The 27,913-nt window shown below is 37.9% G+C and overlaps 1 protein-coding gene across 4 annotated transcripts in view; it reads left to right on the forward strand.

Annotated features, from left to right (window-relative positions):
• LRP6 (LDL receptor related protein 6) overlaps positions 1-27,913 on the forward strand; it is a 178,359-nt gene that overhangs the window by 130,423 nt on the left and 20,023 nt on the right. For all 4 annotated transcript variants that reach the window (XM_019961541.2, XM_019961542.2, XM_070790068.1 and 1 more), the window contains 7 exons: positions 1,535-1,719; positions 2,357-2,683; positions 8,895-9,097; positions 11,163-11,374; positions 12,215-12,405; positions 19,875-20,084; positions 22,299-22,424. In XM_019961541.2, the coding sequence (XP_019817100.2) occupies positions 1,535-1,719; positions 2,357-2,683; positions 8,895-9,097; positions 11,163-11,374; positions 12,215-12,405; positions 19,875-20,084; positions 22,299-22,424 (1,454 nt within the window). The remainder of the gene's footprint in view (positions 1-1,534; positions 1,720-2,356; positions 2,684-8,894; positions 9,098-11,162; positions 11,375-12,214; positions 12,406-19,874; positions 20,085-22,298; positions 22,425-27,913) is intronic.

Here is a 27,913-nt window from a genome sequence, read left to right on the forward strand (position 1 = left end):
TGTGGGCAGAAGGAGAGGAGAGTGTCAGAGGATGAGATGGCTGGATGGCATCACTGATGCAATGAACATGAACTTGGGCAAACTGTGGGAGATGGTGAGGGACTGGGAGGCCTGGTGTGCTGCAGTCCATGGGGTTGCAAAGAATCAGACACCACTGGACAACTGAACCACAATGAAAAGTCCATCATGTAAGAAAGCTGAATTTTGAAGAATAACTCCATTTTAAAAAGCAGAAGTTAACCTTGTAAACATACCAGCACATTGGACCATGGCCATATTGAAAAGTTGTTTCGCTGAATCAGTCAATTCCATGGTTAGCTTGCTGGCCATGTAGTTAGAAAGTCATACCAAAGGCACCATCTCCGTGCTGACATGTTGTGATTGGTTTATGGTGATTTTTACTCTAGCTATTAGTTACCAGACAGATAAATTTAGTAGTTGGGACAAAGGACTCTAGTTTACGTGGCTGCTGGCAGCTGTGACATTTCTCGCACAGTAGTTTTCTCTTTGGCTCTTGGGATGTACTCATGCCTGTTAGCTGACAAGTACAAATGCAAACAAAGCCCAAGACAACTTGAGTTTTCAGCAAAGTGTGTTTATACATTTCTACCAAGTCAACCATCAGCCGATGGGCTGGTGAATGAATGTCTCCTTTGGGTAGTTGATGAGACCTGGCATGCGGAGAACTTTCCTAGACCCAGTATTCAAAGCGACTTGAAACTAGCACTTCTGGTTCAGTCCAAAAGACATTTGGCTGAGAACTACCTTCTAGTTCTAGCTCTGCCCTATGACTGGCTTGAAGACATCAGATCAGTTGCACTTCTTGTAGGGCCTTGTCCTCCTCATCTGCAGAAGTCTGTACTGTGCGGTTGCTCTACAGTTAATGTGAAAAACCCAAAAGAGTACATTCACAGGGGCTGCAGTAGTAGTGTTCATTGCTCAGCTGACACATTAAGGGGTGTGTGTGATTCAGTAGTATGTTACCTTGGACAGTGTGACCAAATGCATTTCAAACTTTCCTTTTAAACCTCAGCTCACAGTTGTTAAGTTGTACCTTTGATGTACTGCTGCAGCTTGGTTTTTGAGAGTGATTTACACAAATCAGAAAGTAAGTTTTAAAAATTTAAAACGAATTAACTTGTCTTCAGAAATACATGTATTTTGTTCTGAAGTGAGTCAAATTCTGAGACTAGCACTTTAATCCTTTGCTATCTTCTTGATATTAGTTTTATAAATGCAAGTGCTGCCATAAGGAAACCATGGGTTTGTTTCCAATTCCTAGGTTTTGGATGGAACAGATTCATTGGAAACACTAAGGAAAGCTGACTCACTTCCTTTTTAGGATATGAGAAAAAATATTTAGTTGAGACTGCCAATGTAATTGAAAAAAATTAATAGCTTTGATTTTGCTTTGCCAATTTCCTTGATTTAGTGTATATTTTCTTTAAATTGACTTAGTTACTATACATGAATATGATCGTTTCTCCCAAATAATCAGAAGTAAAATGTTAAATATCCATTGGTTTGAATTTAGATTTATGTATTGGACCGAATGGGGTGGAAAACCTAAGATAGACAGAGCTGCCATGGACGGAAGTGAACGTACCACGCTGGTTCCCAATGTGGGGCGGGCAAACGGCCTGACCATTGACTATGCTAAAAGGAGGCTTTATTGGACAGACCTGGACACCAACTTAATAGAGTCTTCAAATATGCTTGGTAAGTTGTATTCTTCTGTTTTGTTCAGAGAGAGAATATATAATCCTTTCTGTGCAAAAATCAGTGGCTGCTGTTTACCATAGGTTAGATATGATACTGTTCATAAAACTTCATATGAATGTCTAGGTTCATCCTCTGTCTCACATTGTATCCTATTCATTAATAGTGGGCCAAGGACTTGTATTCATATCTCTTTAATATGTGGAAATTTCATTACTGTTGGGCTTATAATAAAATTTATAACTCCCTGGATATTTCTGAAGTGACTTTTTGTAGCAGTAGAATACAATATATACATTTCCATCTTTTTATGGAAGGAAAAAGAGTTGAACTGTAGACCTTTATGGAGGGAAAATAAGACCACAATCAAAATAGGCCATCTACATGAGTTTAAACAAACTCAGTGAGTTTTAGAACAAAAATTAGTTTGAGGTGTGGGGTCAGACTGTAGATAGATTGATTTCAGAAGACTTGTCTGGTTTAAGAATTGCTTTTGAAGGAATTTTTCTACTTTAAATTGCTTACAAAAGTAATGTTTTAAATGTTACCTTTTCTTTTTCTTTGCCAACAAGACTCTCACTTTGTCACATATTACATCTTTCTGCGTCTCCCCTGTCTGCTGCCTTTCTGAAAATAGGACTCAACCGTGAAGTTATAGCAGATGACTTGCCTCATCCTTTTGGCTTAACTCAGTACCAAGATTACATCTACTGGACGGACTGGAGCCGACGCAGCATTGAGCGTGCCAACAAAACCAGTGGCCAAAACCGCACCATCATTCAAGGCCACTTGGATTATGTGATGGACATCCTCGTGTTTCACTCCTCACGGCAGGCAGGATGGAACGAGTGTGCTTCCAGCAACGGGCACTGCTCCCACCTCTGCTTGGCCGTGCCAGTTGGAGGTTTCGTTTGTGGATGCCCTGCCCACTACTCTCTGAATGCTGACAACAGGACTTGCAGTGGTAAGTTGCATTGCCCCCTCAACGCAAACTAAAGTTAGAGAAGGAAGCAGACTTTTGAAAACACTGTAGTTCATATTCTTTCTAAAAGGAGAGTTGTCAAAGTCCAGAGTTGATCATTTGTTTGTATAAAAGGGAAGGACTAAAAGGGAAAAAGTGCAAGTTTTTGTTACTTTTGTTCAGTGATAACTGGTTGATGTTATGGAAAAATTGATATTATAGGAAAAGTAAGTATTTTATCCTTGGGGATTAAATATGAATAGCAAAATTTGCATAGCTTCTTTGAGAGAACATGCATGTACGCTAGACATAATTCATATTTATTCACGGTGAAGGAAGGAAAGAACAGTACAAATAGTACAGCAAAGAGACTCTACAAAATATAATCTCCTTGTCCTTTGAAATTCGCAGAATAGGTGAAAGATGAAAAATGTAAGTGTGCAAGAGGCCAGGCTTATGAGTAAATGTAGCCAGTATGAAACAATAGTAAGTAGATGGGGAGGCAAGCTAGAGAGCACAGGCTCTGAACGCAGTGAGTGGTTGCCACCTTATTCTAGCTTACGGTAGCAGGTCGTCTCATCTAGCCATGAATCTGGGTTCACACGCACAAAGAGACACACACACACACTCTGCTTGGAACACCAGGACACAGTGTATAACAAAACATTGTTGGCTTGGGGAATCCTGATTTATGACTCACATGTATGTGAACGTTCTTTTGGATACATAAGAACAAATTAGAAATTGATAGATATGATAAAGAAATAGAGAATTAGATCAGGAAAAGTAGATTTGTAGGAGAAAGGTAGGGTATGATTCACTATGTTAGAAGGTAACAATTGCTGTAGGATATTGGATATAATGAATGACTGAAATTACTTTATTCTGTGCCTGAAAGTATAGGAGGTCACATAGGCAAGGATTTAGTGTGTTCTCACACAAGGCTTAGTTCTGAAAAAGGAAGAACATCAGTTTATAGTTGAATGATTTGGAGTCTCTGTCACACATTAGTTTGTGTTTTGCTAAAGCAAGTCAGATTTTTTTTTTTAATGGTTTTTTTTAAATTTATTTTTAAACTTTACATAATTGTATTAGTTTGTATCAGATTTTTTTAAATTTAAATTTATTTATTTTAATTGGAGGCTAATTACTTTACAATATTGTATTGGTTTTGCCATACATCAACATGAATTTTAGTCAGGTTTATATTGATTTTCCTATGGGAGATAGAAACATTAAATAGGTAATTAGAGTAATCTCTAGCTCAGAGAAAAAGAAATGAAGTTAGGGGCATAAATTTTAGAAATGCCAGCATGTATTTAAAATGGGCACTTAGGGAGAAGGTGTATATCTGGCGGTCAGCAAACTTTTTCTTGAATGAGCCAGAGAGAATATGTAGGCTTCATGAAGCCTGTAGTCTCTCACACACCTCTTCAGCCCTGTCCACTGCGATGTGAAAGCAGCCACAGATGATGTGTTTTTAAAATTGGATCATTTCTGATAAACTTTTATAAAAACAGGCAGCAGGCCAGATTTACCTTGTGGGCTGTAGTTTGCCAGTTCCTGGTCTGGAGAAAAGAAGGGGTCTGGTAACCTCAGGAGCTGTGCTTGTGGAAGGGAAGTTCTCAGTAGACATTGTAGAGCAGCAGCCAGAGAGGCCAAAGGATACGACCCAGAAGGCAGGAGAAAAGATTGTTTCAGAGTAGGACTGTGTTGTGATTGCTGCTGAGAGGTTGAGTAAGGTGAGGCCTAAAATATCCACTGGATATTCAGGTGAGATGGTTGTTAATAATCCTGAAAGAACATAATTTCAGGAAAGTAACAGTGAAAGATGGAAATAGATCAACAAGTGAATGGAGCACAGAAAGGGGATAATAGTGTGTGTGTGTCATGTAGACTTTTTTTTAAAGGAGTTTGACTTTGGAAGGAGAAAATAGGGGTAGGAAGTGATGGAGGATGGAGATAGAAGAATATGGAAGGGCCTTTCGAGGTCATTGTTTGGGATGTTTATACCAGTGTGTTCTAGTTGGTAAATGAAGGTTATGAGAAATCACTGCTGAGTATCCCTAGTGTCTGTCTTGGGCTGTTTCTGAGATGATTAGCAGTGTTTCCAGAGGCTTCCTGTCCATGTATTTTTTTTGTAACGTGTATTATTTAATATTTGTGCAGAGATGTATTAAATCCCAAAGGAGATTACAAGAGAAGTTTAACACAAAGTACTTGCCCTCAGAAAGTTTTCTAACGTTGTGTTGTTTACTCCTGGACCTGTGTTTCAAAAGCTAAATCAGATCTTGGCCTTTCTCTGCTCAAAATCTCCTATTTCACGGGGAGTGAAAACCTCGTTCTAATGACCTACAAGTTCCTGCACGATCTGTTCCTTCACAGCCTCCCCACTCCCTTGCTTCTCTGACTTCAGCTTTTACTGTTTTCTCTTTCTCTCCATGGCAGCTACACTAGCCTCAGTGCTCTTTTCACATGTGCCAGTTACTCCTACTTCAGGACTGTGGTACTGTGTAGTTCCTCTACTTGGAATGTTTTCCTGCAAATATTTGCATGCATATACTTCACTTCCATGTCTTGACTTAATCATGACCTCCCCAGAGAGACCTAATCTGCCCTATTTAAAGTTGCAAGTTCTCCTTCCACCCTATCTTGCGTTGCCAGTGCCCCTTACCTACAATTCTTCTTTTGCCCATGACTCTTAATCACTCTCCGGTATACTGTGTAACTCATTACTTATATACTATAGCATCTTTATTATGTTTATTACTTACTGTCTGTTTATTGAAATGTAAACTCCAGGAAGCAATTTTTTTTCCTGTTTTTTAACTGATGTATATCTAAGGTGCCTAAAATAGTTTTCGGCAAACAGTAGTCATTCAAGAAGTCATTGTTCAGTAGAAGAATGAAGAAGCAAGACAGGATTTGGAAAAACAGGTGCTTTTCCATTCAGCAGCTTTGTGACCTGGGAACAATTTCTTAACCTTTCTTTAAAAATTAGTTAACTATTGTTTGCTCACCTGTAAAGTGGAATAATTTGGGGGACTAGAAGACATCTGGTATGATGTGTGGCATGCTGGAGGTTCTAAGTAAATGCTTGTTTCTTTTTTTCCCCCGGTTCTTGGAAATAATTTTGTTTCCTTTCAAAATCATGGCTACAGGGCTCTCCTTAATGATGTCATCTCATGCTTTGTCTTCATTTGTTTACTCATGTATTCTTTCAGTGAATATTTACCGAACAGCTAATCCACACTGGGCATTATATGAGCCAATGAAGAACGTATTGCTGAATGAAACAGACATTAATCCCTGCCGTTGTGGAGGTTGTGTTCCATCGGGATAGATAATGAACTAAATAAGTAAACTATATCATGAGGTAGATGACGATGAGTGTTATGGAGAAAATTATGAGCAGGAAAGGGTGAATAGGAGGATCTTGATGTTAAATAGGATCATGAGAGAAGTCCTGGCATAAAAGTGACACTGTGTCAGGAACTGAGGGAGGTGAGGAAATGAGCTGTGCTGGCTCTCTGGGAGAAGACCTGTCAAGCAGAGGGGAACAGCAAATACAGAGGCCCTGCGGGGAACATGTCTGGCATGTTGGAGAAACACCTGGGGGCCAGTGTCTCTGGAACAGAGTGTAAAGAGATTAAGTCAGAGAGGAAGCAGGAGGCCACATTGTATAATGCTGTGTTCAGTACTGAAGCAGTTGGCCTCTGTGGCAGCTTTGTGCAGATTGAGAAAAGGTGTTTCCTCTGGGCACATGCAGCTGCACAGGTGCTTGACTTGGCTACCCAAGTGTGGCCTGGACTTCAGTCCCTACTCGAGGCCTTTGGCACAGCTCAGAGATGGCACAGTCCAACATGGTGGGCTTGGGCTTTTCACTTACAATGTTCTTATACCAGAGTGGTACCTTTCTTTAAGCTTTGGGTGAACACTTGTGTCTTCGGAGGAGAGCAGAAAAGCTCCTGCCTGCATACACCTTCTCCTCCAGCTTCTGCATGTGGGAGTGCAACGCTGAGACAGCCCGACAGGACCGTTTTGAAAGCCTTCTGCAAGAGACGAGGGAGTGGTGGTTAGAGGTGATATAAATTAGCATGGGTTTAGGCTTACAAAACTGAATATCCTTTGTCCCTTTTGTAAATAAGTCAAAACGTCAGCTTTCTCCTGGAACTAGTTAGTCAACTGTAATTGATGTCACCCATAGACTTTTTGAAATGAGTATTTATCTGGAGCCATATTTGGCTTTGTCATCATCCATGTTTCACCTAATCGTGAAAGCTTATTAAAGATTAAAATTTGACTCAAAGAAAGAAAAAAACAGTACAAAGTGAAACATAACTAGGAGCCTAATATATGTTTGATTAATTATTTCCCAGGCAGGAAAATTTGGCAGCTAAAACTATGGGGTCTTCTGAGTTTCATTGTATGTCTTAATATGCTATTTTGTTGGAAGCTTACTATTCAGGACCTCTTTTTTTTTTTTTTTCTATTTTCTTGATTTATAAGGAAGTAGTACTGCCAAAAAGTAATTCTTTTTTTTTTTAATGGGAGACTTGTTACCTACTCTGTTGTGACATGTATTTTTACTACTTAAGGTGTTGGTTCTACTAAAATTGCTGAAAGTTGTTAAATCAGTGTGCTGTGGACTCTACACAATGAAGAGTTCAGTGGGGTCACTGAAATATTTTCTAAATCTTCTGAGCTAGGTGTGGACTTTCAGCCAGTGGGGAACTTAAAGCATAATTTCAGGGTTGTGAATACCAAGTTTCTTTGTGAGAAGCAATGATTTCTTCAAGATTTAAGCTGATATGCATTTGGGTGTAGGTGTAACATCAACCAGGGAACCACAAGTAAGGGCACTGTGAAGACTGGGGTTTAGAGGGAGATAAAGCAAGGAGTTCTGTTTTGGCCATTTATGTTTATATCCCTGATAAGGACAAAATTCTGCTGGATTTAGGTGATGACTGAGCAACAAGAGAAGAGAGTATAATTTGGGGATTTTTACATTTCTTTTAATAAAGATTTTTAAAAAGACTGTTAGACTTTGAAGTTTTGGTAGCTTTGTCAGATGGTGTTCTTTTCTGGATACTCTCCTCCATTAAAGATGACTGCATAGTAATCAGAGGCCTAGTCCCTGGGACAGGGAAGTGTTGTCTCGGCTGCATTCCCTGTTTTGTAGACTTCAGGCATCAACTAGTGTGTGACTTTTTTTTTTTTTTAATGGTTCTCTCTCCTTGCAACCATTACATCCCCACAATGTAAAACAAAGCCTATATTTCTACAACCCACGAGGGTTTGTTTCATTCCTACTAACATCACATTTATTGTTGCGACTACTGATAATAAGAAGCAATAGCTATTTTTACTTGTCATTTATATAATGCCTTATAGTTTTTTTGTTCAGGTATTGTACAATTGGGGCTTCCCTGGTGGCTCAGTAGTAAAGAATCCTACTGCCAATGCTGGAGATGTGGGTCTAATCCCTGGATGAGGAAGATCCTCTGGAGAAGGAAATTGCAACCCACTCCAGTATTCTTGCCTGGAGAATCCCATGGAGAGGAGCCTGGCGGGCTATAGTCCTTGAGGTTGTAAAAGAGGCATGACTTCGTGACTAAACAACAACATTGTACAATTGACATAATACCTTACCTTTTAATTTTTACTTATGTTATAAAAGTCTTATAGCAACTCAGTGAGCAGGACAGCATAACTATAAACTTCTAGTTGAGTCAATTTCAATCCAAAGAGGTTGAAGGCTGTAGTTAAGATCAAGTGACTAAATTATGTGAGAACTGAGACTAAAACCACTCTTGAAGTCTCTTTTCTGACCTATGGAGACCCAGACTTCCTTTCACCCACAAGAATAGATGAGGGAGGAGTTAGGATTATTTACTTGGTAGGCAGGGGAATTTTGTTTGTCAAATGCTTCATTGAAATCAGGTGTCCTGTGCTGATGCCACTGTGGACATCGGACAGAGAAAAACTGGCTAGTTGGCTGTGTCATGGCATAAATTCATAACTGGTTTAGTAACCAGAGTGTGATCAGTGTTTCCTCTAAGAGTTCTGAAGGCATTCCAAAGGGCTTTGTCTCATACAAGTCTTCAACATACATGTCTGTTTTTTATGAGATACAGACAACAGGCCAATCAAATCTTTGAGTGATCCGAGACTTAGGATAACTGTTTCATATTTGCTTTTTTCTCTCTTTAAGCTCCAACTACTTTCCTGCTCTTCAGTCAGAAGAGTGCCATCAACCGCATGGTGATTGATGAACAGCAGAGCCCTGACATCATCCTTCCCATCCACAGCCTTCGGAATGTCCGGGCCATTGACTATGACCCCCTGGACAAGCAACTCTATTGGATTGATTCACGACAAAACATGATCCGAAAAGCACAAGAAGATGGCAGCCAGGTAATCCAGGGCTCAGTTCAAAATCCAGTTCTTCTGTGTAGTTATTGGACCACCCAACCATCCTATCATGATTCTGCGCGTGCGTGTGTGTGTGTGTGTAAAACTGGAATTCTGAACCTGGCAGCATTTTTTCTCTCCTAAATGATCTTTGAGTAAACAGTTGTTTGCTAGTGCTATTGAAATGAAGATGGTATTGTATTAAAATAACTTCTGCTCATATATTAGAATGACTTTGTCAGTACACCCATATCCATTTATATTCCATTTTATATTTTGTTTCGTTTACATGGAGTGTTGGAAACTTTGAAAGCAAATAGACCCTTGGTTCTAATCTCAGCTCTGTCACTCACTAGGATTCTTACGAATCTTTAGGTGAAAGGAATATAAAGCACATAGCCTACTATGTGTTACACAGTAGGTTCTCTATAAATAATAGTTCTTTTACTAGTAACTACTTAAAAGTTCCAGAGAATAGGAAACATAAAACACAATCTCAGTAAAATTAAAAGCATCTAAGATATGTTGTTATTAATCTAATGGTTTTTGGTTTTGTTTTTGTTTTGGTAAATATTACTTGGTGACTGTGGCATAGGAATGAAAATATTATCAACACATCTTATCTGTGCTTACATTCTAATCATGAGTCACACAACACTGCCATAATTTGCTTTCTTTCTGTGTCCAAGCAGTATTACACCGGGATCACTATAAATAATTATTTGTCATCTTCCTTATAGCACTAATGTTGTTAGATTTTTAATGTATGAAAATTAGATTGCTAGTTTTTTTTTTTTTAATATCTGATCTGACAAAAGAGCGAGGAGATAATGTATTTAGGTCTGCTGAGAGATAATTTAAGGTATAGTTATAGCTGTATATTACAGATGCAGTTTACACTGTATAGGTCAGGACTGATTGGCTGATAACCAGTTGATAGAAATTGTAACTGTTGTTATATAGCCAGAGATGTAGCAAATAAATCAGACAGCCTCATTAAGGAGTGTTACCTTGGAGAAGCCGAGTAAATAAAATACCATTTATTCAGATAAAACAGATGAACAGTGTCTGTTTTTTGTTTTTTAATTGTTTTGAGGGGGTAGATTTGCGGATTAGAGGACGTGACTGATAGATGTGGTTTGTAGCCCTGACTAACTGCTGTTGTCTCTAGAGCAGAGATTCTCAACTTACACACTGTTGACATTTTTGGCTGGATAATTCTGTGTGGGGGAGGTCTGACCTATACATCACATTTTAGCAAGGCTAAAGAATGTTTAGTAAGGCTTCCCTGATGGCTCAGCAGGTAAAGAATCCACCCGCAGTGCAGGAGACACAGATTCCATCCCTGGGTCAGGTAGATCCCCTGGTGAGGGAAATGGCAACCCATTCTAGTATTCTTGCCTGTAAAACCCCATGGGCTTGAGAAGCCTGGCGGGCTATAGTCCAAAAGGATTGCAAAGAGTTGGACATGACTGACTAGGCCCGCATGCACTGGCCTCTGCCCCTTTAAAAGCCAGTTATACTCCCATAGGTGTAACAGTCAGAAATGTCTCCAGACATTGACCAGTGTCTCTGGTAGGTGGTGGTTTAGTTGCAAAGTCGTGTCCGACTCTTGCGACCCCGTAGACTAGACTGTAGCCTGCCAGGCTCCTCCGTCCATGGGATTCTCCAGACAAGAATACTGGAGTGGGTCGCCATTTTCTTCTCCAGGGGTACTTACAAATGCAGAATTGCTCCTGGTTGAGCACCACTGCTTTAGAGCTATCTCTACAGTGTTCTTCTAGCCACAGCTGTCTTGAGTTTATAGGAAGCAGCTGCCACCTTCTCACTCCCATGTCTCATTAATGCACTGTCATGTTCTTAGAGCAACTAAAACAGCCTCTGTCTCTCTTCTGCTTTGTGTCATAATAACCAAGGGAACATTTCAAATGCTCACTAAGAAATGTCCCTTGGTATGTAAGAGTTCCACTCAGGTGTGTGACCACATGCGTGTAAGTATTGTGAGTAATCTCAGGGCTGTCTGGCTTGGAGTCTCATGTTCTGTGTATGTTTCTTTTTCCCTCCTTAGGGCTTTACTGTGGTTGTGAGCTCAGTTCCGAATCAAAACCTAGAAATCCAGCCCTATGACCTCAGCATTGATATTTATAGCCGCTACATCTATTGGACTTGCGAGGCCACCAATGTCATTAATGTAACGAGATTAGATGGGAGATCAATTGGAGTGGTGCTAAAGGGCGAGCAAGACAGACCTCGAGCCATTGTGGTAAACCCAGAAAAAGGGTATGTTACCAAGGGGGAATCTGAAACCCTCATCAGCCTTCCTATTTATCCCATTTATATTCTTGCTTTCTCTGTTTTTCTGCCTAGAATGTCTTTCCTTAGGCACTGCTGCTTTATCTGTCATTTCTACCCATACCTCCAGAACTGTTGGAACTATGTCATCCTCCAATAATTTCCCCTTGATCTCCCCTGTGCTCCCCTCCCCCAAATGTGACGTCCTCCTCTCTTAGATGCCCATTAGTCTATATCTGTGCCTCTTTAGTCCTTTCCAGTTTACCTTATACTTGATTATTTTCAGGCTTATATTTTCTTGGCTTTAGGTTCCTTTATGATAAGAACTAGTATGTCTTTAATACAGAGCTTTGCATTCAATTAATAGTACTTAATTGACATGAATGAATGATAAGGAATTCAGCAAGGAAAGTAGCTTACTTCAGAAGAGTTACAGGAAAGAGATGAATTGAAGAAGTTAAATATAAGAAATAATTCACATATGACTTATTTTCAGTTATGAAATGGACTAGAAAAGAAATTTAAGTTTGTGTCCAAATCTGATTACTGCTGTTATCTTTTATTTATCGTATTATTCCAAAAGCATAAGTGTGCCTGTGTCTAACGTTTTGTTTTATTAATTCCTGAAAGTTAACTCCCTAAGAACTTCTGTGCAACCTTTGTTACTATTTTTGAAATTAAGGAATGTATTCCATGATCTTTAAAAAATACTCTAAAACCCTAAAAACCTTAAAAAAAATGACTGCTTCCTTTTGTCTTAACAGAAATATTCTCATTTTGTGTGGTTTCTTACTTTAGTAAACTTAGAGTTTCCTCCTTTCTTTTCAGGTATATGTATTTTACCAATCTTCAGGAAAGGTCTCCCAAAATTGAACGAGCTGCTTTAGATGGAACAGAACGAGAGGTCCTCTTTTTCAGTGGTTTAAGTAAACCAGTTGCTTTAGCTCTTGATAGCAGATTGGGCAAACTCTTCTGGGCTGATTCAGATCTCCGACGAATTGAAAGCAGTGATCTTTCAGGTACCCAAGAAATATTATTTCTGTTTCAATAATTGAGGTGATTCACTGATAGCATTTGTATTTTCCTTCCGTTGTACACATTTCTTTACAGTTTTATTCGCTAAGAGTAGTCAGCAGCAAGTTGGTTGGGAAGCACTTTTTCTTTAACCATCAACATGCTTACTCCATCTGTTATCTAATAACTTGCCAATTTTCTTGATTTGGGCTCTGTAAATAGTATGTTTCTAATGCATCTCTTCTCTTTTTCTAATTCTTCCACTCTACTTTTCTTCTCATCATCTCTGGCCTGAATTTTAGCCTATGATTAGTCTCCTCCCTGTTGATTTTTCCTCCCTGGAAGTTTACACACTGTTCCTAAATTAATTTTCCAAAGCTTGGTTTCTAATTGTGTCACTGCCATACTGAAAAAACCCTCCAGGGTAGTCTCATAACCCAAAGAAAAAAGTCTGGTTGAATGCTTAAGTTGGTATTTGTCTTTCACAAACTCATCATAAATGCAAATGATCTTAACATTCTTGATGTGTTTTAATGAAATTAAATAATTTGTTGATCTTCAAATGTACTTTTTCATTTCTCTGCGACCCTCTGTTTATAATCACGGTTGTTCGCATACCCCCAGTTTCTGAAGTCCAAATACTCTGTGTGGCCTTACTGGTGATCAAGGAAATGAAATTAAAATAATACACTATAGGAGAGCCATAAAATATAAAGTTGATTATTCCTAGCATTGGCCAGAAAGGTAACAGCTGGCAAGCTCTCATATACTTTTGTGAAGTGAAATTGGTAGAACCTTTTCAGAGGGAAATGTGCTGGTGAATTTCCATTTCACAGAGCTGTTTTACAGACATACTGAACCAGTTGTACAGGGGTATGTGCTGAGCATTCTTTGTAATATGTACACAGAAATACATCTGAGTATATTAAATGTGTGAAATATTAGTCATTCAATAGATGAGATGTGTAGTGACATAGAAGGATGATTTTTTAAAATTAAGTGTGTAATAATGTTATTAAGATTTAGTTTTATTTAAAATTTAAAGCTATATTATGTATGTGTATATATACACACACACAGACACACACACACACACACAGACATATATATGTGCACACACTATATTACTATATATACTGGCAGATTGCCTCCAAAAATGCAATATATCCTATACACAGAGAGACATACATGTATATATATACACATACATTACACATATAATATATGTATATACTATTAATAAACATGTATGTTTGTGTATTCCCTGAAAAATATGCAAGCAAATATATCTTGAGAAAGGTTTAAAAGTTTAGCATGCTAATATGTTAAGAATATTTCTGTATCATTTAAAGTTTTATATATTGCAGTGTATTTGTAATTTTTCAAAAACTAAACAAGTTCTCTTTTCAGGTTCAAAAGACTCCCTTCCATTATGTCTTCTTTGATTCCAAACTGTCAGGCACACACCTTGCACAGTATATTCTTTCTTTAACTGATCACCTGTGTCTCTTATATCCCATCTCATTTGTTTAATAGTTACTTATATACATGTTTTAGCCCTTACTAATAAGTCAGTGGATTTTTTCCCCCTACTTGTCCTTTTCTCTTTTTTCTTCATTTAGGATTTTTTTTTTTCAAATAGAGGTGATGCATGTTCTTTAGACAGTTTAGAAAATAAAAAAGAAGAAAATCCAAAACACTGTCATTATTGATACTGATACTTGAATGAATTAGCTTTCTTTTTTTCTATATTTTTTTTTTTGTTAGTTTCTCCACTCTTTTATTATGACATGGTTCTAACATACAGAAAGTACAGAATTTCTGCCATCCAACTTAGTCAAACCTTAGTGTTCGGCCATATTTGCTTTTGAACCTCCCTTCCTCCTCTCTTGAAAAAAGACATAGGGAGAATTTGAAGCTCTTGCGTCTCCTTCCCCAATTCTGTTTTCCTTCCTTTTTCTTAAGAGGCAGCTTCTGATGTGTTTCTTTGTCATGCATGGTTTGCTCTGTGTGTGTGTATTTTTTTACTGTGTATACTGATACAAATTTAAGCCTTTTTACTTTTTAAACTTAATATAGTCTCATGTATTCTTTTGTCACTTGCCTTTTTCAAATATATCAGTTTTGAGATGATCCCTATTGATCCACAAATCTATGTTAGTTATTTTGCTAAATAGTGGTTTCGTTGTATGATCATTCTACAGTTTCTCTATTTCTATTCTGCTATCTAAACTGTTTCCAATTTTTTGCCATTAAAAGCAGTAGTCTAAACCTAGTAGTGGGATTGCCATGTAATGTGGTGTGTATATATTCAACTTGAATATATCTGTTCAGACTGCTCTCCAAAGTGATTGTATCAGTTTAAAATACCCTCCAGAAGTATATGAGTTTCTCCTTTAGTACTTGGTACTGTTAGACTTCTGAATTTTTACCAATCCAATAGTTTTAAAGGTATATCTGATTATTAATAAAATACAAACTTTTCTGTTTGATATTGAAATTATTTTATTGGTCACTCATGTTCTGTGAATTGCAATTCTTAGTTTTTGCCCATTTTTCTATTACTGATTTCTAGAAATTCTTTATTCAGTGTATTAATGCATTATTAAGTTACATACATATTCAGGGAGAATTGTTATGGTTAAAGAATTCAATCTTTTCATTTATGACTGGTGTATCTTTCCATTTAAAAGTCGTCTGTAATAATTTTTGGTACGTCTTTATACTTGCCTCTATAGAGAAAGATATGTTTTATATAAATCTTTGCTTGTGATTTACCTTTTCACTCTCCCAGTAGTGTCTTTAGATGAAAAGAAGTCATATTTTTAGTGTTGCACAGCTTATTAATTTTTCCCTGTACAATTAGTGCCTTTTATGTTATGTTTAAGAAATCTTTGCCTACTGCTTAGTTACAAAGATATTTTCTTGTGTTTTTTCCTAACTTTTTTTTGTTTAACTTGTCTTATTTTAGATCTCTAATCCATGTTGGAATTTATTCTTGTGTATGATGTGAGACAGGGGTTTAATTTTGTTTTCCATGTGACTGACTCAGTACCATCTCTTTTGAGAAGACCATTCTTCCCCTACTCTTCTTTCCTGTTACTTTTGTTGTAAATAAAGTGATTATATTTGTATGAGTTTATTTCTGGACCCTAATGTTCCCTGGGTCACCTTGTTTTTGTATTGTCTTAATTTATAGCAGATTTATCTAGCAGTGTATGTCCTTAGTATTTCTTACCTTGATTAGTATTACCTTAATATTTCGTACCAAAGATTACCTTGGCAGTTGTTGACACTTTGCATTTCCATATACATTTTAGAATCAGCCTCTGAGTTTCCACCAAAAACAAAAACACCTAGTAGAATTCTGAGTGGCCTTGCTTTAGGATTATAGCAATTTAGGAAAAATTGTTATCTTTATAATATTAGTTTTCTAAACCATGAACATGGTATATCCCTCCATATATTTAAAACTTTAATTTCCCTTAGTGTTTTGTAATTTTCTCTATCAAGGTTGCCTATCTTTCATTGGAGTTATTCTTTGGCATTTAATGCTTTTGAATGCTAGTGGTAAAGAATATTCTAAATATTTAATATTTCATTTTCTGGCTGTGGCTGGAATACAGAAATACAGTTTTCCTTTTCCTCTCTTACCCTAGAGCATTGAGTTTGTTCCCAACCATCTTGCTAAATTATTAATAGAATTTTCTGTGTTATGGAATCATTTGTCTACAAATGAAGAAAGTTTTTTTCTTTTTCAGTCCTTTTTTCCTTGTGGCCTTACTACATTGACTGGGGATCACTCCCCGGCCCCCCCTCCAATACAATATTGAACAAAATAATAGAATCCCTAGGTATTTTTGTTTCATTTTGTATTTGCTTTCCATGATTTGAGGAGAAAGCATCCAATACTTCATGATTAGGTTTTTGCTAAGATTTTTCTACAGGTAACTTTTAAAAATCAGATTAAGGAAGTTCTGTTCTTGGCAGAGGAACCAGAGATCAAATTGCCAACGTCTGTTGGATCATAGAAAAAACTCAAGAGAGTTCCAAAAAAACATGGCTTTATTGACTACACCAAAGTCTGTAACTGTGAATCACAACAAACTGGAAAATTTTTCAAGAGATGGAAATACCAGACCACTTACCTGCCTCCTGAGAAATCTGTATGCAGGTCAAGAAGCAACAGTTAGAACTGGACATGGAACAACAGACTGGTTCCAAATTGGGAAAGGAGTACGTCAAGACTGTATATTGTCACCCTGTTTATTTAATTTATATGCAGAGTACATCATGTGAAATGCCGGGCTGGATGAACCACAGGCTGGAATCAAGATTGCCAGGAGAAATATCAATAGCCTCAGAGATGCAGATGACACCCCTTATGCCAGAAAGTGAAGAGGAACTGAAGAGCCTCTTGATGAAAGTGAAAGAGGAGAGTGAAAAAGTTGGCTTAAAGCTCAACATTCAGAGAACTAAGATCATGGCATCTGGTCCCATCACTTCATGGCAAATAGATGGGGAAACTGACAGACTATTTTCTTGGACTCCAAAATCACTGCAGATGGTGACTGCAGCCATGAAAGATGCTTACTCCTTGGAAGAAAAGCTATGACCAACCTAGACAACTTACTCTGGTCAAAGCTATGATTTTTCCAGTAGTCATGTATGGATGTGAAAGTTGGACTCTAAAGAAAGCTGAGCGCTGAAGAATTGATACTTTTAAACTGTAGTATTGGAGAAGACTCTGGAGAGTCCCTTGGACTGCAAGGAGATCCAACCAGTCCATCCTAAAGAAAATCAGTCCTGAATATTCATTGGAAGGACTGATGCTGAAGCTGAAACTTCAATAATTTGGCCACCTGATGCAAAGAGCTGACTCTTTGGAAAAGACCCTGATTCTTGGAAAGATTGAAGGCAAAAGGAGAAGGGCATGACAGAGGATGAGATGGTTGGATGGCATCCCTGACTATGGACATGAGTGTGAGCAAGCTCCGGGAGTTGGTGATGGAGAGGGAAGCCTGACATGCTGTAGTCCATGGGGTTGCAAAGAGTTGGACACAACTGAGCGACTGAACTGAACTCTTGTTAGTTTTGTAGAATAAATCAAACTTGGTCTGATACATTATCCTTTTTTTATATTGCTGAATTTGATTTGGTTTTGTTTAAGATGTTTACATTTGTGTTCATGAGAAAGATTACCCCATGATTTTCCTTTCTTACTAATATAATGCACTTGTTGGAGTTTTGCCATCAAGGTTACATTGGCCTCATAAAAAGAAACATTTCCTTTTTTCCTGTTTTCTGAAAAAGGTTGATTTAATGTTGGTAGGGTTTTCTTTTTTTTTTTTAACCCCTTTTATATAGTCACAGATGAGCCTATACTTTTGTCATGGGTTATCTTTCTACCTGGAGTCTTTTATGCTAGAGTAGATTTAGTATATGCTTTAGTCTGTTGAATAAGTATGTTTTTTCATTGCTGGTTCCGGTGTTTTTTATCTGCTTTCAGAGTAGATCTTGGATCCTCCAGCAACACTGTTGACCTCTCCTCATTTTCCCCAGTTGTTCAGTTGAGGCCATCCTTACACTACCAACAACTCATCTTTTTTTTTTTTTTTCCTAAATGATTCTTTCTGCTGCTGTTTTAAATTTAATTTTAATTTTTATTAAAATAATACATGTAAATGTGGAAATCAAGTGATTCCACTTGACTTGTAATAAAATCCAAGTTTACTGCTCTGCTCCTTCTTCCTGTTAGTCCTACTCTTAGAGGCATCTCTGATGGTTTAATCAAGAGTCATTTTAAAATATCTGATTTAAAACAGCTGCTTCTTGATGTTTAAATTTTAGACATCACAATTTGACTTTTTTTGGTGGAAGATGAGGATTTGTTGTCTTAAACCATATATCACTAAAATACCCATATGAACTTTTCTATCATCCACCCAGCTAAAAAATTATCCCATTCAACTTTAAAACTATGATTTTTTAAAAAAAATTAAATCATAATTTCAAGCTCATAATTATTTGTTATTTATGGGTATGGAAATATAGCCATCACCTTCATTTCTTTCTGCAGCTTTTTTCCTCTCTGAAATTATTCTTGTCTAATTTAAATATTGTTTCATTATATGCAGATGCAGCAACGAGTCCATCTTCTTCTTCTTCTTTTTTTTTTTTTTTTTTCTGTTTCACTGAAGACATACCTCTTTATCATTCTGTTTCAGTCAGTCTGGATTGGCTTGCTCTAGGCCAGCCTCCTTTCACTGTTATTCTGGGGATATACTTGCTAGTCTTTGTGCTGAACCTGCTGTTTCCTAGTTTCTTTTTCTTTGGTTCATTCCTTTTCCCTGAGAGATTGCATACTCTACTAGCTACTTGAAAAGAGGTTCATAGGAAATTAATATTCTAGATCTGTTGCTTGTCTCTTATCCAGCTTGTAAATTTTATATTGCTTTTCTACTCTTATGTCCTATTTTTCCTTATGCCTACTTATGCCTTAATTGTTCACTGTCATTTTAGTAGATTTTTAGGAGGGCGCGTAAGTAGACTTGTATTTAACTCTCCTTGGATCTGAGTGTTGACTTAGTGCCTTCTCATATGTATGTCTCCACCTTTCTCCATTGATTAAGCCTAGCTTTATGCTTGGCTCTTTCCTGGAACTTCCCCTGATATTTCCAGAGTATTAAGCTAGTATCTTTCTTTGATTGAACTCATCAATGAACAACCAGGGAAAAGTTCTGTAGATATTTGAAGGATGACTAGGAGGAAGAGGGAACGAATGGATGTATGTTTTCTATTTGAATGAGGGAGAAGCAACTGGGGTGGTGAGGAGTGGGGCACAGATTTCAGCATATGGTGTGAAAAAACTTTCTCATAGTTCATTAACAGAATTGGTTGCCTTTCCATAATCTGGCTGGCTTTGTGTCTGGGGTATTTTAGAAATACTTATTTTGAGGCGAAGCTTGAACCAGGTAATGTATGAGTCTTTTCCAGTGTTCTGAGTGGCTGAGTGAGTGAGGCTGTTGTTCTCCACAGATGCCTTGAGTGTGCTCAGCAGGTGTGGGTGGCCAGCAACACAAAGTGCTCTGCCCACCATCACTGCTTCATATAGAGAAGCATTGTTTTGTATGTTTTATGTATTAGAAATCCTCATAAGATTTAATTGGAAAAAAATGGACTGGTTTAAAAAATTTTTTTTGGAAATGGCTCTAAAGTTCTTTTCTACATTTCTGTGAAGTCAGTATTTAGTGTGTATTGGACACTTATTTGCTCTTGATTGCACTTAAATGTCTAGTCTGTTATCTGGTATGTATATATCTTTTCTTCTGAGAAAAATTTTTAAGTTTTCTGCTGAAGAGCTTATATTTTCCTTCTCAGTACTTCCAGAATCTTAACGGGTTTTCAGTCAATAGCTGTTGAATGTATGACTTGACCACATGAATCATTTCTGTTGAACATTCTCCTTTCCAAGGGGCCAACCGAATAGTATTAGAAGACACCAACATTCTACAGCCTGTGGGACTGACTGTGTTTGAAAACTGGCTGTACTGGATCGATAAGCAGCAGCAAATGATTGAAAAAATTGACATGACAGGTCGAGAGGGTAGAACCAAAGTCCAGGCTCGAATTGCCCAGCTTAGTGACATTCACGCGGTAAAGGAGCTGAATCTTCAGGAATATAGTAAGTGCTGATGATGTATTGCTAGTCCCAAGATTCATGTTTGTTATTAGAAGGGACAAAAATTAAGATGTTGTGTGTCTTCTATTTTAAGATTTTCATACACTTGTAGTTTTGCCATTTTTAAAAAGTCTTCATGTCTTTAAAACCTTAGACTCGCCTGGAAATTTTTTCATATTAAACTTGTTTTCCCTATAAAACAAGAGTTAGAGAAAGAAACGGTGTGTCTCATTTTCAAAAATCTCCCCACCCAGGAACAGCAAGGACTTGCTTTTCATGTTTTCTCTTTCTCTCCTTCAACGTTTCAAGAATACTGGTGTAAAGCCTGTATTAATATTTCTTTTGTTTCACGTACATCCCCATGGTTTCAACAGAAGCAGAAGTTAACATTTATATAATGATGAATATAGTTATGAAAATAAACCTATTCTTTGGCAAAAACAAAACAAACTAAAAATTAGTGTATAAACTTAGAGAAGACTATGCTTAATAAGTGCTTGCTTTTTCCCCTTTTGGTTAAGTTTTTCAATTCACAGCTTAGGAAAGTGGCCATAAATTATTGAAAACTTAAAAATGACTAGTCATCTTGGCTTAGTTAATATGTGTTCATATAATACTATTAACTATTAATATAGTATTAATATTAGAGTTAGTATTAATATTTTAGTTAGTATCAACATTATTAATAAGTTAACATTAACAGTAATTAATACTATTAACTCTATTAATACTGTTATATCTCTCATCAGATGTACCCTCCCAGCAATCACTACTGTAGGTCTTACACAGTTATATCAGGAATGCAGATGTGAAAATGGAGGACTAGTGAGAGAAGTATTTACTCCTGAACTTCTCAGCACAATGTTTTCCAGTCAAATTGGAGTATTTAAGAAGGAAACAGGAATGAGAACACCATAGCTTGTTCAAGTCTCTATTGTGTTGTCACTGTTCATGAACTTAGAAGTTAATCAGAGGTATTTGAGATTTAATAGTTAGAATTGTCATTCTATGTTATGATGTGTAATTCATGCTGAGTGTTTAATAGAAATAAGGTAGAGATGATGTAATGGCTAAGTATTCAGTTGATACATGAGCTTTGTATGGCAGAAAATCTATGGATGTTTTCAGAATTTCAGGGGGAGTATCTTTTTTATAGGTCAACACTTAAATATGGTTTATATTTAGAAAAACTTTATTTTTCAAATAAAGTTTCTAAAAACATTAAAGAAAAGGAGATTGTTTATCAAGAGTCTCTTGGAATTAAAAGGTTGAAAAACACTGCTGTACAGGTTGTAGATTCTGATACGAGGACTGATGTCTGCTTTGGGACATCTCTGTAGTGTGACACCTCTGCTCGTTTGTGCATAGCTGACTCTCCATCTGTCAACACACCCTGAAGCAGGACTGATGTGTTACTGACAGAGTCAGATAATAAACAGGTGGCCACATTTGATGTTGGTATTCTGGGATGATAGCTGTCAAGTTGCTTTTGACGTGAGCTAAGTAGAAAAGTCAAAGCAATGATTTCATTAAATATAACTTATGAGGCAGACTTTGAAATGTGCCTGACAGTGTATTTATTTAGTTAACCCAAGTAGGAAGAAATCAGACGTTTGTAATATTGCAAGTTCTTTTGCGGTTGACCAAGCAAATAATTTTGATGGTCTCTGAGTGGTTGAATTCATGTGAACTTGTTTTTTCTTCTAACAGCTCTTAATTTTTAGCAGACTCCTCCTTAGAATACACTTTTTGAGCAAAATCACCATGTCTCTCAGAAAGATAGAATTTCTGAGTTAAAAAATCTTTAGAAGAATTTTTATATTTTAAACAGAATAAGATCCAGGTTTTAGCATTCTCCCCAGCAATTTTTTTTACTCTGAATAATCAGCTTTTCTTACTCACAAAAATTAACATGAGCTGTACAATTACTTTACTTTAAATACTTTAAAATATTTTATGTATAAATATGTAAAGACAGTGGCTATATAAATACTTTGTGTCTTAAATTGTCCTTGTTTTCTTGTAGATTGTGTAGAGATGGTGTGAGTAATTATATTCAGTGGAAATAAAGTCCAAAGGAATTTTGAATTTGATTTTCTTGTTAACTCATAAATAATTGATTTTGGCTGGGCTTTTCTTACTCCCTTCCTCCCTTGCTATTCTTTTCCCTTTCTTTTTTCTCTCTCTCATTCTCTTCTCTTTCCTCTTTTCTTGCAGGACAGCACCCTTGTGCTCAGGATAATGGTGGCTGTTCACATATCTGTCTTGTAAAGGGAGATGGTACTACAAGGTGTTCTTGCCCCATGCACTTGGTTCTTCTTCAGGATGAGCTATTATGTGGAGGTAAATACATTGTTATTTTCTTCTAAAAGTGTAATCCTAGTCACATGTTCCAAAACTTAGTCTAGCATTCTTTGACAGTGAAATTGCTTTCTCCTAACTTGATTGGTCCCTTGTATTTCATACATCTGCACTATCCTAGGCTTTGGGGTATTCTAAGATAAAATTCATCATGACAAGAGATAGGTGTAACCTGACCCTGGGCCTAAGGCAGAAGAGCCCTTTTGGGGGGAAACTCGTAACTGTAAATGAGTGTATTTCTTAATAACAGAGTAGTTTTTGCTCCCTCAAAGGGTAACAAGAATTAATTCCACCTCCTGTAATCTTAATCTGCTGAATTCTGTCAGTTTATGTGTCATTGTTGCGAATGTCTCCAGTGAAAAGAACACTATTCTGTTTGGATCTATCAGCAGTTGCCTGCTGTTTCTCTTACTTATCTAGCCAATAAAAAAAGAAAAAAAATTTTTTTAAGGTATCACTGGGGCCAAGACGGGCAGGTCATGGTGAGAGGTCTGACAGAATGTGGTCCACTGGAGAAGGGAATGGCAAACCACTTCAGTGTTCTTGCCTTGAGAACCCCATGAACAGTACAAAAAGGCAAAAAGATAGGACACTGAAAGATGAACTCCCCAGGTGATTAGGTGCCCAATATGCTATTGGAGATCAGTGGAGAAATAATTCCAGAAAGAATGAAGTGATGGAGCCAAAGCAAAACAGCACCCAGTTGTAGATGTGACTGGTGATAGAAGCAAGGTCCGATGCTGTAAAGAGCAGTATTGCACAGGAACCTGGAATGTCAGGTCCATGAATCAAGGCAAATTGGAAGTGGTCAAACAGGAGATGGCAAGAGTGAACGTCGACATTCTAGGGATCAGCGAACTGAAGTGGACTGGAATGGGTGAATTTAACTCAGATGACCATTATATCTACTAGTGCGGGCAGGAATCACTTAGAAGAAATGGAGTAGCCATCATGGTCAACAAAAGAGTCCAAAATGCAGTACTTGGATGCGGTCTCAAAAACAACAGAATGATTTCTGTTCATTTCCAAGGCAAACCATTCAATATCACGGTAATCCAAGTCTGTGCCCCAAACAGTAACGCTAAAGAAGCTAAAGTTGAACGGTTCTATGAAGACTTACAAGACCTTTAAGAACTAACACCCAAAAAAGATGTCCTTTTCATTATAGGGGACTGGAATGCAAAAGTAGGAAGTCAAGAAACACCTGGAATAACAGGCAAATTTGGCCTTGGAATACAGAATGAAGCAGGGCAAAGGCTAATAGAGTTTTGCCGAGAGAATGCACTGATCATAGCAAACACCCTCTTCCAACAACAAAGGCTCTACACATGGACATCACCAGATGGTCAACACCGGAATCAGATTGATTATATTCTTTGCAGCCAAAGATGGAGAAGCTCGATACAGTCAGCAGAAACAAGACCGGGAGCTGACTGTGGCTCAGATCATGAGCTCCTTATTGCCAAATTCAGACTGAAATTGAAGAAAGTAGGGAAAACCACTAGACCATTCAGGTATGACCTATATCAAATCCCTTATGATTATACAGTGGAAGTGAGAAATAGATTTAAGGGACTAGATCTGATAGAGTGCCTGATGAACTGTGGATGGAGGTTCGTGACATTGTACAGGAGACAGGGATCAAGACCATCCCCATGGAAAAGAAGTGCAAAAAAGCAAAATGGCTGTCTGGGGAGGCCTTACAAATAGCTATGAAAAGAAGAGAAGCGAAAAGCAAAGGAGAAAAGGAAAGATATGAGCATCTGAATGCAGAGTTCCAAAGAGTAGCAAGAAGAGATAAGAAAGCCTTCCTCAGCGATCAATGCAAAGAAATGGAGGAAAACAACAGAATGGGAACGACTAGAGATCTCTTCAAGAAAATCAGAGATACCAAGGGAACATTTCATGCAAAGATGGGCTCGATAAAGGACAGAAATGGTATGGACCTAACAGAAGCAGAAGATATTAAGAAGAGGTGGCAAGAATACACAGAAGAACTGTACAAAAAAGATCTTCACGACCCAGATAATCACGATGGTGTCATCACTCACCTAGAGGCAGACATCCTGGAATGTGAAGTCAAGTGGGCCTTAGAAAGCATCACTGCGAACAAAGCTAGTGGACATGATGGAATTCCAGTTGAGCTATTTCACATCCTGAAAGATGATGCTGTGAAAGTGCTGCACTCAGTATGCCAGCCAATTTGGAAAACTCAGCAGTGGCCACAGGACTGAAAAAGGTCAGTTTTCATTTCAATCCCAAAGAATGGCAATGCCAAAGAATGTCCAAACTACCGCACAATGGCACTCATCTCACACGCTAGTAAAGTAATGCTCAAAATTCTCCAAGCCAGGCTTCAGCAATACGTGAACCGTGAACTTCCAGATGTTCAAGCTGGTTTTAGAAAAGGCAGAGGAACCAGAGATCAAATTGCCAACATCCGCTGGATCATGGGAAAAGCAAGAGAGTTCCAGAAAAACATCTATTTCTGCTTTATTGACTATGCCAAAGCCTTTGACTGTGTGGATCACAATAAACTGTGGAAAATTCTTCAAGAGATGGGAATACCAGACCACCTGACCTGCCTCTTGAGAAACCTATATGCAGGTCAGGAAGCAACAGTTAGAACTGGACATGGAACAACAGACTGGTTCCAAATAGGAAAAGGAGTACATCAAGGCTACATATTGTCACCCTGCTTATTTAACTTCTATTCAGAGTACATCATTAGAAACGCTGGGCTGGAAGAAGCACAAGCTGGAATCAAGATTGCCAGGAGAAATATCAATAACCTCAGATATGCAGATGACACCACCCTTACGGCAGAAAGTGAAGAGGAACTAAAGAGCCTCTTGATGAAGGTGAAAGTGGAGAGTGAAGAAGTTGGCTTAAAGCTCAACATTCAGAAAACGAAGATCATGGCATCTGGTCCCATCACTTCATGGGAAATAGATGGGGAAACAGTGGAAACAGTGTCAGACTTTATTTTTGGAGGGCTTCAAAATCACTGCAGATGGTGAGTGACTGCAGCCATGAAATTAAAAGACGCTTACTCCTTGGAAGGAAAGTTATGACCAACCTAGATAGCATATTCAAAAGCAGAGACATTACTTTGCCAACAAAGATCCATCTAGTCAAGGCTATGGTTTTTCCGGTGGTCATGTATGGATGTGAGAGTTGGACTGTGAAGAAAGCTGATGGCCAAGGAATTGATGCTTTTGAACTGTGGTGCTGGAGAAGACTCTTGAGAGTCCCTTGGACTGCAAGGAGATCCAATCAGTCCATTCTAAAGGAGATGAGTCCTGGGTGTTATTTGGAAGGAATGATGCTGAAGCTGAGGCTCCAGTACTTTGGCCACCTCAGTACTTTGGCAAAGAGTTGACTCATTGGAAAGTACTCTGATGCTGGGAGGGATTGGGGGCAGGAGGAGAAGGGGACGACAGAGGATGAGATGCCTGGATGGCATCACCGACTCGATGGGTTTGGGTAAACTCTGGGAGTTGGTGATGGACAGGGAGGTTTGGCGTGCTGCGATTCATGGGGTCGCAAAGAGTCAGACATGACTGAGCAACTGAACTGAACTGAATAGTAGTAATGTTGTAGTGAAATTGGTTCAGTTACTCATAGGACCACAGCAAAGGTGTATCCTTTTGTTAAAGCATAGTATGGTAGCATCAAATGCATTATAATATTTATTCCCTTAATTTAGAAATTCTCCTGCTGGTGATAATTCTATTTGAATTCAACCAAAGGAAAAGGACTGTTTTCTACAGTGGCGGGAATTTAAAAACAATTTCTAATGATAGGAAAATGATGTAATAAAATAACTGAGCTTATGTAGCTGTTAAAAATTATGATCGTAAACTGATGTAAAAATGTAGCCCAAAGTTGGCGCAAGTGGAAAAAAATATTAAAATGGTGTTTTATTGTGTCATGAAAACTACATAAAAAATAAATCTCTGAAAAAAAGATTGAAAGGGTTTACACTCAAATATGAAAATTATTGATAAGATGGTATTATAAGAATATTCTTCTAACTTTCAAGTTTTTAAAAAAAAATAACATGTAGTGAGTAGTAGCTATGAGGATCTCTGTCTGGATCGCGGGAGACATGAAGATCTTTGACACAGAGAATGCAGTTTAGTTGGGGAGATCAGCTTTGTGCACAGGGAAAGTTAAGCTCTGGTTCTTGAAATATCTGTCCCCAGAATAGCAGGTATTACGCAATGATGTAAATATATTTAATGCACTGATCTGTACATTTAAAAATGGTTAAAATGGTAAACTTGTTACATGTATTTTGTGTGTGCTTAGTTGCTCAGTTGTGTTCAACTCTTTATGACCCTTTGGATTGTAGCCTGCCAGGCTCCACGTCCATGAGATTTTTTTTCAAGCAAGAATACTGGGGTGGGTAGCCATTTCCTCCTCCAGAGGATCTTCCTGATCCAGGGATCAAACCCTGGTCTCCTGTATTGCAGGCAGATTCTTTACCTGCTGAGCCATAAGGGAAGCCCCCAAAATGGAATCTATTTGCTTAAAGTGTGTTTTAGTTGCTGAGTTGTGTCCAACTCTTTCTGACCCCAAGGACTGTAGACCACCAGGCTCCTCTGTCCATGGGATTTCCCAGGCAAGAATACTGGAGAGGGTAGCCATTCCCTTCTCCGGGGATCTTCCTGACCCAGGGATTGAACCTGGTTCTTCCGCCTTGCTGGCAGATTCTTTACCATGTGATGCCACAGGGCCATAATTTAAAAAAGAAAAAAAAAGAAAAAAGCAAGTGTTTCCATGTCAGAATGCTAGATTATTGCTCCAGTAAGGCAAATCTTAGAAAAATACGCCTTTATGTAGACACAGATAAAACTGAATCAATGATATCACCTTTCATTTAGAAAATGTCTTTTAAAAGACCAATATTTTTTTTCTTCATATTTAGTGATTGTTTTTAATGTATGTATTAACTGAATAGTCAGTGTACTTTAACAGATGTGTAAAGTGGTGTTACCAGCACCCGTTTCAAGTGAAGTAAAGTAAAAGTCACTCAGTCATGTCTGACTCTTTGCAACTCCATGGACTGTACAGTCCATTGAATTCTCCAGGCCAGGATACTGGAGCGGGTAACCTATCCCTTCTCCAATGGATCTTCCCGAACCAGGAATCAAATTAAGGTCTCCTGCATTGCAGGCAGATTCTCTACCAACTGAGCTCTCAGGGAAGCCCACCCAGATCAAAACATACAGTATTGTCATTAAGAATAGTTCCCTGCGTCTTGGCAGCCAGTTCTCTTCCTGGAGTAGTTTTCATCTCCATGGTTTAGCTTTACTTATTTTTGAACATAATTTACATAAGGAATCATGATGTATGTACTCTATGTCTGGATTCTCTTGCTTACTGTGATATTTTGAGATTCATCTTTATAGTGAGTGGAGTGCCACAGTCTGTGGTTTTCTTTTTGTTGCTGTATAGTGTGTTTC

This window comes from Bos indicus, chromosome 5 (assembly GCF_029378745.1).
Source record: "Bos indicus isolate NIAB-ARS_2022 breed Sahiwal x Tharparkar chromosome 5, NIAB-ARS_B.indTharparkar_mat_pri_1.0, whole genome shotgun sequence".
Classification (NCBI taxonomy): Eukaryota; Metazoa; Chordata; class Mammalia; order Artiodactyla; family Bovidae; genus Bos; species Bos indicus.